We start from the raw sequence: 14,489 nt of genomic DNA on the forward strand, positions 1-14,489 counted from the left end.
GAAACAGACGGTCAAATATTCTCTCCCTCTCGGACAGTGACATTCTGGAAGCAGTGCTGTGGAACTTGATAGGGAACAGAAATGGGCCATTCATTCATTCAACACAAATATTCAGCACAATAGTGTGCATTTCAGAATTGTAATACAATGGAACTAATTTAGTAACAAAGCAGTTCCTCTGAAGTCAACCCAGTGGAATTTGCTCTGCATGTACCTGCTGTTTCTGAGAGCTGTTTGTGGTTTATGCACATTGACATATGTAAAATAATAGTAATGACTGAAATTCAAAGCAGATTCTCTGTTGCCCTTATCATAGCTATTGAAAAAAAAAAAAAAAAAGGAAAAAAAAGGAAAAGGCTTCCTAAAGAATGAACTTCAAAACACTGCCAGGAAAACAAATGAAGGAAGATTTTATGCTTCAGTGTTGAAGATAAAATGCAAATGTAAAAAGATTTGACACAAACCTTGGGGAAATATCACATCCTTGTTGCATAAAGGCACCCAGGGAAAACCAGAGGCTGTTGAATATGCCAAACTCATTGGGAGGCTGGTCACTGGGTCCTTCTTTCCCATCCTCTGGTTCTTCTGTGTGCCACTCATATGGGCTAAACCTGCTAACTAGGAACAGGACCACACTGACACCAATGTAGGCAAAGACTATGCACATCCAGATCTCATACGCCAAAGGGTCCAAGAAGGAAAACACTCCTGGTTTAGATTTCTGGGGCTTTTTGATCATAATGGATATCCCCAAACTCATAAAAGGCTTAGAAAAATCAATGACCTCTTCTCGTACCAAAGTGATGGTCAGAGGCGCAACAGCAATCTCTGCTTTCTATAAAAAAAAAAAAAAAAGAAATATAGATGTATAGATTAATTGGCGTTGGCTTATACACTCAGCTAAGCAGCTAATTCCAAAGACATGTCATTAACGTTAGGACACTGTGGCTTAAATGTTCTTTATAACATCTTTCTGTTTCTTTCTATCACAGTTATATTTACTCAATATGCTTTTAATAAAACATACATCTTGCAGGTTTTTATTTTATGGAATTATAGCAATACTTCATTTTCCTGCTAAGCATGAGACTCTTAAATCTTGCAGTTGTAGGTAGCAGTGTGGGTATGTCATTTTAAGTATTAATTTAGATTAAAAGTAGAATTCAAGGAAGAATGAAGAATGAGAATGACCCTATTGTGACAGAATGTATAGAGATTATTTTGTAAGATCCCAGAAAAAAAGTAATTTATTATCATATTTTCATAAGACATAATCATTCTTCAAGGGAAACCAACTCATAGACTAAAGGAAGTTCCAAATAGCATGAAGCAGCAAAGGTGAAGATCTATTGCTGCGATGCCACAAAACTGTACACAGTTGTCTTGGGAGAAAGATAGTTCAACAGAAATAAATCACATTTTAAACAATGCAAAAAGGCAAGTATACAGAAAATAGCTGTGCAAAATCACGCAATAAAAAGATAAAAAGTGTGCTGAGACCGTGCTCTGTGACCAGCAAGGACTTCTGTCCAGCCCACGGGCAAAGGAGGGTAACACAGCATAGTGTGAGAACACTTTCTATTAGTTGCAAATAAGACAGACTCACAACCTGCCTTCTGCAGTGGCATTACTCTTCTGCAGGCCGCAATGTAAGAGATAATCTGCCTGCATCTACCCCACCCCAGGCCCAGTCATCTTCACAGGCACAATTAAGAGTTATTCAGAAATCTCCATAATAGAACTGTCATCATTTTATTTTCTAAATACTTAGTTGGCCCAAATTCATCTTCTGGGGTAGCATCTTCAGACATAGTACACGTGCCGTAGTTAAGCAAAGCATTTAAGCATGTTTGTCTTTTAGGATGCTCTTAAGGACATTCATGGTCAGTAAAATATCCAAGGATATACTTAAATCCCTTCAATTTCAATAACATTAAAACACGTTGAAAATTAGGAATGTGCTTAAATAGTTTAATCCAAGTGTTACAAAAATAGCTTGTGTGATAAAGAAAAAAATGAACTGAAATGTAGGCTTTTTTTGTCACCTCCCAACTTTGAGACAGATAAATGCATTTAAAATAATATGTTTTGTTATTTTGTACACCAAGTTATACTGACCTATATATATTTTATGGAATTTAATTTAAAACTGATTTAATGTAGTTAAAATTTAAATCTATTTTGGTAGCTATGTAATTTTAATTAATCCAAAAGAAATGACTCATTCCAGTGCAATAGCCCAAAAATGCAAATTTGTATTAAAATTGTTATATATTAATAATCAGATTATATCTGTCATTCTGAAACAGTTGTGATGCAAACACTGATCATCATAATTTTATGTAAAGATATTACAGTTTAAGCAACAGAATTAAAATAATATGTTTGCAAGCATATCAGACATTATCTCTGGTGCTAATGTCTTTGGTAAACATTATGATAATGTTGCTAATTCTCTGAATTTTAATGTCAATTTTGTAATACAAGGCATTTTTAAAAATTTGGCTTCTTGAAGTCCTGTGATTACCTAAGTCTGACAGAAATAAATATTGTATGAAGACAGGTATTATGTCAATAAAAATATTAAGTCTAATACTCCTTTTTTTCTAGAAGAATGGTTTCCTTCCTCAGAGTCAATATCCTTTGTGTATCCAGATTTCAGCTACTGTGAGTGCCCAGTGTGGAGTCCTTGAAATGAACTAACTAAAAGACTCAGGCAAACTGTGGTCTGTTACTGCTAATCTTCCCTGTATTTGTCACGTAGTGGTATCTTCATTAACACAGAGTAAATGATAGACCTGATCACTGGTCTTCAGAAGTGTTGGCTAACACTTCATTTTTTGTGTCTGCGTATTGCTACTGGGATTAAAACAAGGATCCTTGAGGGCTGTTAGTTTTTACCATGTGAGGTGGAAAAGTGACAATACCATTTTAGTGTGAATTGTGGAGATTTTAAAGACGTAATTAGCACACTGGGTAAGATTCATCTTATCAAATTTAAAGGCTCAAAGAGTACATGCACAACTCCAACTACATCAGAACTAGCTGCCTACACTACTTTTAGAAGTTAAAGAGTAGAAATAAGAACTTATCCCATTTAATTATGACAGTAGGTCTAATGTCAGATAATTCATAATGTAGATAAATCCATTTCATGCCAATGAATGCAAAGAGCCACTACACAGCTAGGTCACAAACAGATTCCAAATAATTGGAAAAAGTGCAGCCTCCCCAATCTCTTCATATTATTTTTGTAAGACCACTCTGTGCCACATTAAGGCCTCTGTAAACTCTTTGTTGTTGAAAGCTAAATAATGACAATAGCTGTGCAGGATAATCACGAGCATTTGTGCTTTGCCCGATTAACATACACCATATAATTATGCATTTAAATGATTAAACAATATAACAATGGTGAAAACAATTAATGATTTTGTTGCCAGTGAAATCTGTTTTGACAAAGACTAATGATACTTCACACTTGAATCAGCTGCATCTGTAACAGCATTTCAATCAAGGCTGTACCACTATCAAGTACAGATGGATTCGGGCTACTTCCAGTATTACACAATGGGACAAGATTAGGTCTGATGGTAAGAGACTTTTACTTTTCCAGAATATATTATTATAACCTGGTGAATAAGATCTATGCTTGGTACAAGTTGTATGAAGGTGGTAAAGTTATCTGAGAATAATAATGCAGGAAGTGATTTCAACTTCAGAAGCTTGTGTCTTCTCAGATTTTAAACAGAAATGAGTTGTGACCTTTTGTGTTAAGCAGTGAAAGAATAGCATTCTGTGTCAGGAGAATGAATATTTAATTGGAGCTGACTGTTAGTGCATTTGGAAACACCTGTTACACTCGCTTAATGGTATTTCATCCTCAGCCGGCATTTCTCCTGTGAGCTAGATATCAAGGCTTATAGAGTCCCACAGGGACTGCTGTAGGCATTTGGATACATCAGGGACAAATGACCAAGATCTCCTGATGTTTTTTAGTAGAGTGCTAAAAACAAAACAGGAAAATAAACAGCATTGCACCACAATCCTCTGTATTGTCACAGCAAAACTGTACAGCACTTCATATACTGTTTCCCCTGGGACATGATGGAAAAATCAACTACAGATTTTAGGTAATGACCAAACTGCTCTGTGCAGTATCTGAAGTGTCCAGGTATCAGAATGACCAATGGTGCATATGGCCACTCTCTGTATCACAGACAGGGCTGAGTGGCATTCATAGAATCAGAATCATAGAATAGCTTGGGTTGGAAGGGACCTTCCCAAGGTCATCTAGTCCAACTCCCCTGCAATGAGCACAGACATCTTCAACTAGATCAGTTAATGGCACCGAGGCATTGGGGTACAGTACAAAGAGCAGAAGGAGAGCCTTTTGTATGGCTCAGAAAAGGTCCAATCTCACCGGCCAGCACAAAACTGTTAATCCTTTAATGGGGTTGGGAATTAGAAGCTGTAAATTTTTTCTCAAATAGACCATCTCTTTAACTTGCTAATTCATTTGCAAATTCTATCCCAATCCTGGCTGCATATAAAAAGCCTTGCTTGAAGCATAGCCAACTATTTTGAGTACTTGTGTTTATGATTTGGGGATCTATCAGAGAACATGAACATCCTCTTATTGCAGAGCTTCACAGGGAACTCTCTGGCTGACTGATTTTTCTGCTTTCTCTATGTGGAACAGGCCAGGGACCCTGATGCTTTGTAAATCATCTGGCAAGGACTCAAAGAAGTTGCAGGGAGGATGCTCTTCATGGATTCTCTATGGAAATCTTAAGCAGCAAACTTGTGTAAGTTAAGAGAAAGAAAAATTACCTTTAAAGCTACATATGTAAAAGTAAACATGTTTGGAATAGCTCTTGGCCTTAAGGCCAGAAGGCACAGGACAGTCTGTGTTGCCACCATGAAAGTCATTTAACCTCTGAACTAGCATGGCTGCATTCAAGTTGCTTATAGGGAATGGTCTATCCCTGATTCTGTTGTCCAGTTGGGCTCAGAAATTGCTTTGGACAGTAATTATGGGCCAAAAATATACCAGGAACCGCTGTTGCAATTTAACGGATTAGTCAGGCAAGTTGCAGTGCCCAGGGACATTCCCTGGGCATCAGATATCTAATGGTGCTGAGGGAGCTGGTGGACAATGATCACTGAGTCACTTTTCATTACCTATTAGCAATCTTGGCTAACCGGGGAGGTCACAGTTGACTGGAAATTGGCAAACACGATGCCCATCTACAAGAAGGGCCGGAAGGAGCATCCAGGGAACTACAGACCTGTTAGTTTAACCTCGGTGCCAGGGAAGGTCATGGAGCAGATCATCCTGAGTGACATCACATGGCACATACAAGAAAAACAAGTGATCTGGTCCAGTCAACACGGGTTTATGGAAGACTAACCTGTTTGACCAACATGATCTCCTTCTACGACGAGATGACCAATATAGTAGATGAGGGAAAGGCTGTGGATGTTGTGTACTTAGACTTCAGTAAAGCCTTTGACACCGTATCCCACAGCATGCTCCTGGAGAGGCTGGCAGCTCATGGCGTGGACAGATGTACTCTTTGATGGATAAAGAACTGGCTGGATGGCTGGGCCCAAAGAGTTGGGGTGAATGGAGCCAAATCCAGTTGGTGGCCGGTCACAAGTGGTGTTCCCCAGGGATCAGTATTGAGGCCAGTTCTGTTTAATCTCTTTATCAAAGATCTGGATGAAAGGATTGAGTGCACCCTTGGAATTTGCAGATGACACCAAGTTGGGTGGGAGTGTTGATCTGCTGGAGGGTGGGAAGGCCATACAGAGGGATCTGGACTGGCTGGATTGTTGGGCTGAGGCCAATTGTATGAGGTTTAACAAGGCCAAGAGCTGGGTCCTACACTTGGGTCACAACAACCCCAGGCAGCGCTACAGGCTCGGGGAAGAGTGGCTGGAAAGCTGCCTGGCAAAGAGAGATCTGGGGATGTTGATTGACAGACGGCTAAATATGGTCTAGCAGTGTGCCCAGGTGGCCAAGAAGACCAACAGCATTCTGGCTTGTATCAGGAATAGTGTGGCCATCAGGACCAGGGCAGTGATCATCCCCCTGTACTCAGCAATGGTGAAGCCCCACCTTGAATCCTGTGTTCAGTTTTGGGTCCCTCATCATAAGAAAGACATTGAGGTGCTGAAGAGAGTTCAGAGAAGGGTAATAAAGCTGGAGAGGGGTCTGGAGCACAAGTCATATGAGAAGCAGCTGAGGGAACTGGGGCTGTTTAACCTGGACAAAAGGAGGCTGAGGGGAGACCTTATCACTGTCTACAACTACCCGAAAGGAGGCTGTAGTACAGAGGGTGTTGGTCTCTTCTCCCAAGTAGCAAGTGACAGGATAAGAGGAAATGGCCTCAAGTTGCGCCACGGGAGGTTTAGGTTGGATATTAGGAAAAAAAATATCACGGAAAGGGTTGTCAGGCATTGGAACAGGCTGCCCAGGAAAGTGGTGGAGTCACCATCCCTGGAGGTGTTGAAAAGGCATATAGATGAGGTTCTTAGGGACATGATTTAGTGCTAAAGTTGGGTTATGGTTGGCCTCAATGATCCTCAGGGTCTCTTCCAAGTGAAATGATTCCACAATTCCACGATTATATGGTGCCACGGATGTACAGGGATAGACACAGCCTCAAGGAGCCCTCAGACAGTAGAGCAAATCTACTGGGCAATCACAGACTTCTGTCAGTTCTTTCAATATAAAAGCAGCTCCGAGCGCTTTGCTGCAGCTGATTCCCAGAATCACCAACTGCAGCCTTCCTAAATAGTGGTGTAGGAGCTTTTAAACTCGGCCATCAAATCTTTAAAGAGACTTCACCTCATTCTTTTCCATTTAAAAAAAAATGAAGTATTCTGGGATGTCCTCTTCATGCAGGTGATTTGCAACATGTTCTTTATGCCTGTGAGATTTGTTGCTTTCAGGTATGTTAACAGCCACAGGTCACAGTCTGGTGCTGGCATGAACCTCTGTGTGAGCTTCCAAACAGCACTTTGTATTTCAGTCTAGTATGAGGGCAGTTTGGATTTGATGAGGTAAATTTTGCAAGATAAAAAGAAAAAGAAAAAACAACACACCAAACAAAAAAACCCAGAAAACTAAAGTGTGATTTCAAGTTTCCTCTATAATTTTCAGCTAGATGATAGGCCACTGAAACTATGCATCTGGGCAAGGGAATTTTCTCACAATTTTTAAGATTTCTCAGATGGTTTCAAAATCTATCAGTATATAACAGTGCATTCATGTGACATCCATGTGTTTGCTATTGCAATTAAAAGTCAGACAAGGAGTCACCTCCATTTTGATAAAGGAAGTTTGAAAAGTGCTTGACTTTTAATACCCTGAGACTTGAGCTACTTCTGAACCTCTAAAGTGGATATATGTGCTTGGTGATCATTCAGCTTTTCCACTGTCCAAAGACAGAAATGAGGTTGGTTCCTCAAGAACTTCCAAGAACACACAGAGTTTTGTGAGGCTGGTGTAACCCTCCCATTCCCACATGGAAGGGAAATCAACAGAATTCTGGGGCACCATTTCCCACACTCCTACAGCAAATAGTCTATGACACATTGAGGAGTCTCCTGAAGTGACACCAGTGGAGGAGACTTTGACAAAATCTATCAGTTACACTCAACTGACAGAAGGGAACAGAAATGGAGCTGCTAGGAAAGCCACTAGACTTTCACCACGCGTGGCACTAAATGTCATTGGAACTGTGAAATCTGCAACTGTGGATGGACCAGTAGTGTTTTTATGGGGAGGTTGTGAGTTTAGTGGCAGATATGTTCTAACCTGATTAGTTTTAGGATCGCTTTTTATTCTGTCACTAAAATGAAAAGTTTCTCTAAGAATCCTGACCTGTTCACAGTGCAGATATCAGCAACTGCAGCCATTGGCAAGCACAGTTCTGAGTTTTGCTACTTTTGGTAACAGCAGATACTTCAAGTATTTCTCTGAGTTTGTTGGAACTATTTTCATTAAATATTACAACTTCATGTGTCAACATAATTGTCAACTATTATGCTGTTCTGAAGTATCCTTCTTTAGATCATTGTATAACATAATGCTCTTAATTCTTGAACTTACCAGGTTTGCCCTCAAATTTTATCATTGATGTTCATCTTAAAAGTCTGCCTTAATTCTGAATTGCCTAATTGTGTACTTGTCTGTATTGGTTTGTTGTATTTGTTTGATATATGATGGTGAATTCTCCACTTCTTGAAGTAGACCAAGACTCCAGCCTTTTTGAAAAGATCTGTCTACCATTCCATGAAAATGAGTGATACTCTTCCCAACTAAGTTTTACAATGGATCAGGAATAGATGGTTTCTAACATTACTTCTACAATTCGTGAATTTTTAAGGGATGTGAAAACTATGGATGTTCTAATAATACAAGGTACTAGTTGAACAAGTAGTAGAATTTCCATGAAACTTTGGTTTTCTCTTGAAAATCAATGACAGCACAGAGATCTGAAACAGAATTCTGTTTCTCTTCTGTGACCTTGAGGTTAAATAAAATGCACATATACTTCCTTTTTATAACTAATACTCTAATACTATGAGAAATCAAATCCTGCTTCAAAAATTGGTATGCTTACCCCATAAACAAGTTCTCCCACCATCCCATTCCAGATTTTTGTCTCTGGATCCCTTGCTCCATATTTTCCATCAGGAACAATGGCAATTTTGTACTTGATACCAATATGTTTTGCAATTTCTGACGCCAGATCTACACAGTATCCTTCAAACTTGTCATTCCCTTCAAAGGTATCATGGTTTTTCTTGAACATAACATATGGGGCTTCCTATAATGAAAGAAGGAGAACTGTAAAGGAGAAGTATACTGAATATACTCTGAAAAGTAACATATAATCTATTGACTGAACAATACACATTTTATCAAAAGTTCATGGATAGTATTAGCACATCTAAATTAAAATGTATGAACAGAAATCCTTCTGGAAAGGTATACTATTTACACTGTAATTTGGCTTATACATTTCACAAGATTTATCACCCTTAGAAATCATGAACACAAAAACCATTCAAGAATGCATATACATTTAACTTTGTTCTAAATGAAAGACCTTAGTGCAGTATATGCTAAATTTAAAGCGTGAATAGAGGTTGAACCTATGCGTGCAAAAGACTGTGGGATAATGCAAGGTGTAATTTATGCTTTTGACTTCAGTAAGCGAGTGCATCCTCTAACATGGTGTGGTTACTACCTATGTAATTTCAGATGCACAGCCTGAATGATTTGCTTTCTTGGGATTTAGAATGCATAATTACTAAGAGGTTACATACATTTTAGTGAGAACATAGAAATACATTCCCGATGAAACACGTATCTTCCCCTTTGAATAAACAGTGTAGATTCTGCAAGGTCTTTTAGGATGAATCTAAGCAACATACATGGACAAGAATGGTATTAAGCTGACACTGCATGAACTGTATGACATGCTGTATGAAAAAGAAGTACAAAAATATTTTTGGATGGTGAGTGCCATTGAAAACAAGTAAAACCTGTCTCAAATAGTGGATCTTTCATTCCCTCTATGAACTATACTACCACAACAGTGAACATTACATGACTAGGAAATCAAGGTCTTACTGGGAAGACAAGGTTACATTTTTCTTTTTTGTTGTGTGGATTCAGACTTTAGCAATCATTATGTAAAACTATACTTTATGGTCTATTTTAAAATACTTCACATAATTCATATTCATAGCCAGTTCCAGATAAAATACTTGTCACTAATGACACCCTTTGTTTGAATTTACATCACAAAATAGTGGCTTAAGTTTCCTCTGTGCTGGCCCTGGCAAATGTTGGTTTTCTGACACCAACCTTCCTACATGCATAATTAGTAGAAAAACAAAAATAAAGGTAAACATATCACAGAATCACAGAATCACAGAACATTAGGGATTGGAAGGGACCTCGAAAGATTATCTAGTCCAAACCCCCTGCCAGAGCAGGAACACCCAGATGAGGTTACACAGGAAGGTGTCCAGGCAGGTTCTGAATGTCTCCAGAGTAGGAGACTCCACAACACCCCTGGGCAGCCTGTTCCAGTGTCTGTCACCCTTACTAAGAAGTTTCTTCTCAAATTTAAGTGGAACCTCTTGTGTTCCAGTTTGAACCCATTGTACCTTGTCCTACCATTGGTTGTCACCGAGAAGAGCCTGGCTCCATCCTCGTGACACTCACCCTTTATATATTTGTAAACATTAATAAGGTCACCCCTCAGTCTCCTCCAAGCTCAAGAGACCCAGCTCCCTCAGACTTTCCTCCTAAGGGAGATGCTCCACTCCCTTAATCATCTTTGTTGCCCTGTGCTGGACTCTCTCCAGCAGTTCCCTGTCCTTCTGGAACTGAGGGGCCCACAACTGGACACAATATTCCAGGTGTGGTCTCACCAGGGCAGAGCAGAGGGGAAGGAGAACCTCTCTTGATCTACTAACCACCCTCCTTCTAATACACCGCAGGATGCTGTTGGCCTTCCTGGCCACAAGGGCACAGTGCTGGTTCATGGTCATGAACCAGGACCCCCAGGTCCCTTTCCCCTATGCTGCTCTCTAATAGGTCATTCCCCACTTTATACTGGAAGCTGGGGTTGTTCCTGCCCAGATGCAAGACTCAACACTTTCCCTTGTTATATTTCATTAAATTTTTCCCTGCCCAACTCTCCCACCTGTTCAGGTCTTGCTGGATGGCAGCACAGCCTTCTGGCATGTCAGCCACTCCTCCAGGGAGCAGAGCAGTAGATCTTTGCAGTAGATCTTGATTTTGGGAAGTATTTTGGGCACATGAAGCAAATATTCCTCACTCATATAGGCTTTTTGTTCCCGTGAGAAGAAAAGCCAATATCTGAGTCTTTCTACATATGTTATTGCACAAAAATGGTTAAAAATAAACAGGGGTGAAAAATACTACATCTCTGGACTGTGATTTAGACAACTGCTAGGTAGTAATACAACCAAGTCTTGTCTCCATATGTGGACTCTCCTTACAAGTTTCAGTTACATTTGCTTTGTGCACCTGAAAAGCAATTTTGTTTTTCAAACACCAGAGTTAGTGACTGCTATCTCTTCTGATTCAACCTTTCTTAAAAATCCCAAGCCAAAGGCATACAATAAAGTCACACCAGGAAATAATCATTCTGGAGAGCGACACAAAGAAGACAGGCACAGAGGAGGCCAGGTCAGCCTGCTCATTCTCCCAAACCTCAGTCACTGTGCTTCTGCTTGCAACTCATCACTGATAGGGCTGCTACAAAAAAAACATTTCAACTATCTCTGTACAGCAAAGTGTTAGATGCCTTATTTTTCCTGTTAAAGACTAACTAAACTTCAGCCCTCCTCCCCATGTGTTCTGCAAGGGAAAGCTGAGAAGGGAAACAGTGGGGTCCAATGTCATTATTGGTAGGTGCAAGCAGTGGCAATCCCATCCAGTGGAGGCACCACCAAGTAAGACCTCAGAAGACCTGGGTTCTGGCAGGGATCTGTTGGGTGACTTGGAGGAATTGCATTGGATCTCCCCCCATCCACTCCTCTTTCTATGCACTCTGGTCTTACTGATTTAGAGCAAAACATACCCAGGAACACCTCTTATAATGCAATTCTCTTATAGAGTAATGTAGTACCTCTTGCTGTGACTGCTTTAAAAGAAGTAGCAATTGAGCGAGATCTGCCAGTGTGAAAGAATACAATTACAAATAATGGGAACGCCTACTACCTTCTGCTTACTACGTTGTCCTTTCCCTCCTACCTATATTACACAGAATAAATAACGGCTTCTTTAATTGTTGTGCCTGCTTTACCTGCCAAATGATGCGAGATGTATTGTCAAGGTAAAATTTGATGGGGGGATGTGAGTGTGACTGTTTGCAAAAAAAAAATAAAATCAAATAGTAGCACTAGTTCTAAATTCTATCCATTTCAGACTTTGGGGATGTTTCAAAATAATGAGATATTCAGATGTTACTATGATAACACCAGGGCATGGAAAGGTAAGTTTTACTGGTTTGCTAACAAGCAACTTACACAGATGAACTTGCAAGGTCATGAAATATCTGAATTGATGAATAGCATATATTCAGTCATATCTTGATGCTCTTTTCTATCTATGGCACTGAAAAATATGGTGGGTTTTTTGTTTTGTTTTCTGTACGATCTATTACAATAGTATTTTCTAAATTGTAGTAGTGTAACCATGCTAATCTAAAGATAAAAGAGGTACAAAACATCTGTGGAGATGTAATATCTTCTATTAGATCGGCTGAAATAGCTGACAACAGTAGGCATACTTTTTCACCATTTCTGGTTATAGAATCTTGTCTAATAAAAAATATTACTTCTCCCCACCCTCTTTGTATTTACTGCATTTTAGAACTATAAACTCTTAACCTACTGATGTAAAATACAGGTTTGACTTGCTGCTGAATGAGGTTTAACACCACAATATTTGCAAGATTTCAGCTGCTTAATGTTATTCCATGGGGTAGTAAATCAAGGAAATGTCCACATTAAGATGATCAATGACTAGCACGGAACAGATATTTGAAATGGTGCAAGCTTTACTTATATAATTCACAATTTTAAAACAATACTTAACATTTGTAAATACAAGTTGATGTCTGCAACAATTACCTTTATAGATGTAAACAAATCATTCCACCATATTGGCACAAATTCATGTGTACAGTAAAACGCTCACAACTGATGATTCATACTATAAGGGAAGCTGCATAAAGTAACTAATCCAAATACCAAAAAGATCTACCTTTGTCTTTCCTATTCTAAAGTTCATTTCAAAATCTTTAAACATTTTAAAAATAATTTGTAATAGTGACAAATATCTGTGCAAGGAAATGTCTCATTTTTAGAACAGGAGTGGCACACATTATCACACTTTATTCTGAAAGAAACTTCTCTAGATGTCAATGGAAGGTTTTTTGGTTTTTGGTGTTTTTTCTGAATAAAGTGTCCAGGATTCGGTTTGAAGTCTTTATTATTGTCATGCAACAAACTTCATTATTTTTTTCTTCAGTATACTAAATAATTTAATAGAATTTTTAATGAAAAAATATTTTTCTATTATGAGAAAGAAGGTTATAGTTAGAATTTTTGAGGTAAGACTCCATGAAGAGTATATCAGTCAAAACAATGTGGGTGGTTCTCAGTCACCTAATGAAAGTTGTCTGTCATCTGAAATGCCCTAGGGTAACCTGCTTGATCTCCAAGTGCTGTTCTGCAGGTCCTTTGTGCTAGCCCTTTACTGAGAGGTCCAATATTCTCAGTGTTAGGCATCCACTTATGGGCCACTGAATCACCTTCTAAATATTTTTGGATTTTGGTTAAAATTTGCATACTTGGGGCACAACTTATCCTGTATGTCTGAAACAACATACACTGACTGAGACATCCAGGTAGTGTAGTCATATATCGTGTGAGACAGGCAAGTGTCACCCTGGCAGTTTAAGAAATAGGGGGTAGGCAGTATATCCTAGAGCATCTTAAATGTCACTGAGTGCTTATAAGTGGGCAACTGAATCAATACCCTTTGTAAAGTCATCTGCATTTAGGTGACTCCGTCGTTAACTAGATCCTCCCCTTCAAGCTTAATCTGCCAACACTAAAACTATCTCATTAAAATATTGAGCTGGAAGCTACAATACAGACACAGCTCATGTATGTCGAGCTTTGGTTCCAAAGGATTTTTGTGAATTGTAAATTTTGTAATCTCAGAGTAGGTACAGAGTTGGCTGTACCATGAAATAGATTAGAGAGTTTGGAGTAGTCTTCCCAGCCTACTCCCCTATATTCTACCTCAACAACTTGTCACTGTATTTCTAAACTTGCTAAATTGGAGATGATCATTCTTCCTATCTGGTTAAGTCATTAATTTTACTTTAGTATTAGAGGAGAGCTGCACATGGCATACATTCTCCAGTCATTCAATGAGCCTACTGTGCACTTGGAGACCCCAAGCCCTCCCTGGAGGGAATCCTTCTGCACACGGGTAGCAGATCTGTCCTTTCCAGAGGGCCAGATGTGCAGGAAGCTGTGCATCACATGAGGTGCGGGACACAGGTCCCTCCCAGGACTATAAAAAGGAGGTCTGCACAGCAGCTGGCAGAGTAAAGCGAATCAGCTGCTCTTGCTGCCACCTCTCCCTGGGCTGCTCCTTTACCACATGACTAACTGGAGATAAGTTGAGAGCCTATGCACTAAAACAAAACTGTAAAATAAATTCTACATGCTCTCACTACGTTACAAATGAACATAACATTTTGCCAAGTAGAAAACACTGTACTAAGTTCTTTGAGTGCAGCACTGATTTGTTACAATGCACTTTCTATGCAATAGCCATACAGCCACATTACAGCAAAGTAAGCGCAGACACATAAAAAGTGAAGAAAGAGCGGGCAAATCAACTTGTGCTA

General features: G+C 39.3%; 1 protein-coding gene across 2 annotated transcripts in view; it reads right to left on the minus strand.

The window, feature by feature from the left end:
* GRIA4 (glutamate ionotropic receptor AMPA type subunit 4) overlaps positions 1–14,489 on the minus strand; it is a gene marked incomplete at its 3' end in the record, with an annotated part of 226,870 nt that overhangs the window by 48,628 nt on the left and 163,753 nt on the right. For both annotated transcript variants that reach the window (XM_082066008.1, XM_082066009.1), the window contains exons 10-11: positions 8,637–8,843; positions 465–835 (exon numbers count right to left, since the gene is read on the minus strand). In XM_082066008.1, coding sequence (XP_081922134.1) covers positions 465–835; positions 8,637–8,843 — 578 coding nt within the window. The remainder of the gene's footprint in view (positions 1–464; positions 836–8,636; positions 8,844–14,489) is intronic.

This window comes from Streptopelia decaocto (genome assembly GCF_964273445.1).
Source record: "Streptopelia decaocto genome assembly, chromosome: 1".
Taxonomy (NCBI): Eukaryota; Metazoa; Chordata; class Aves; order Columbiformes; family Columbidae; genus Streptopelia; species Streptopelia decaocto.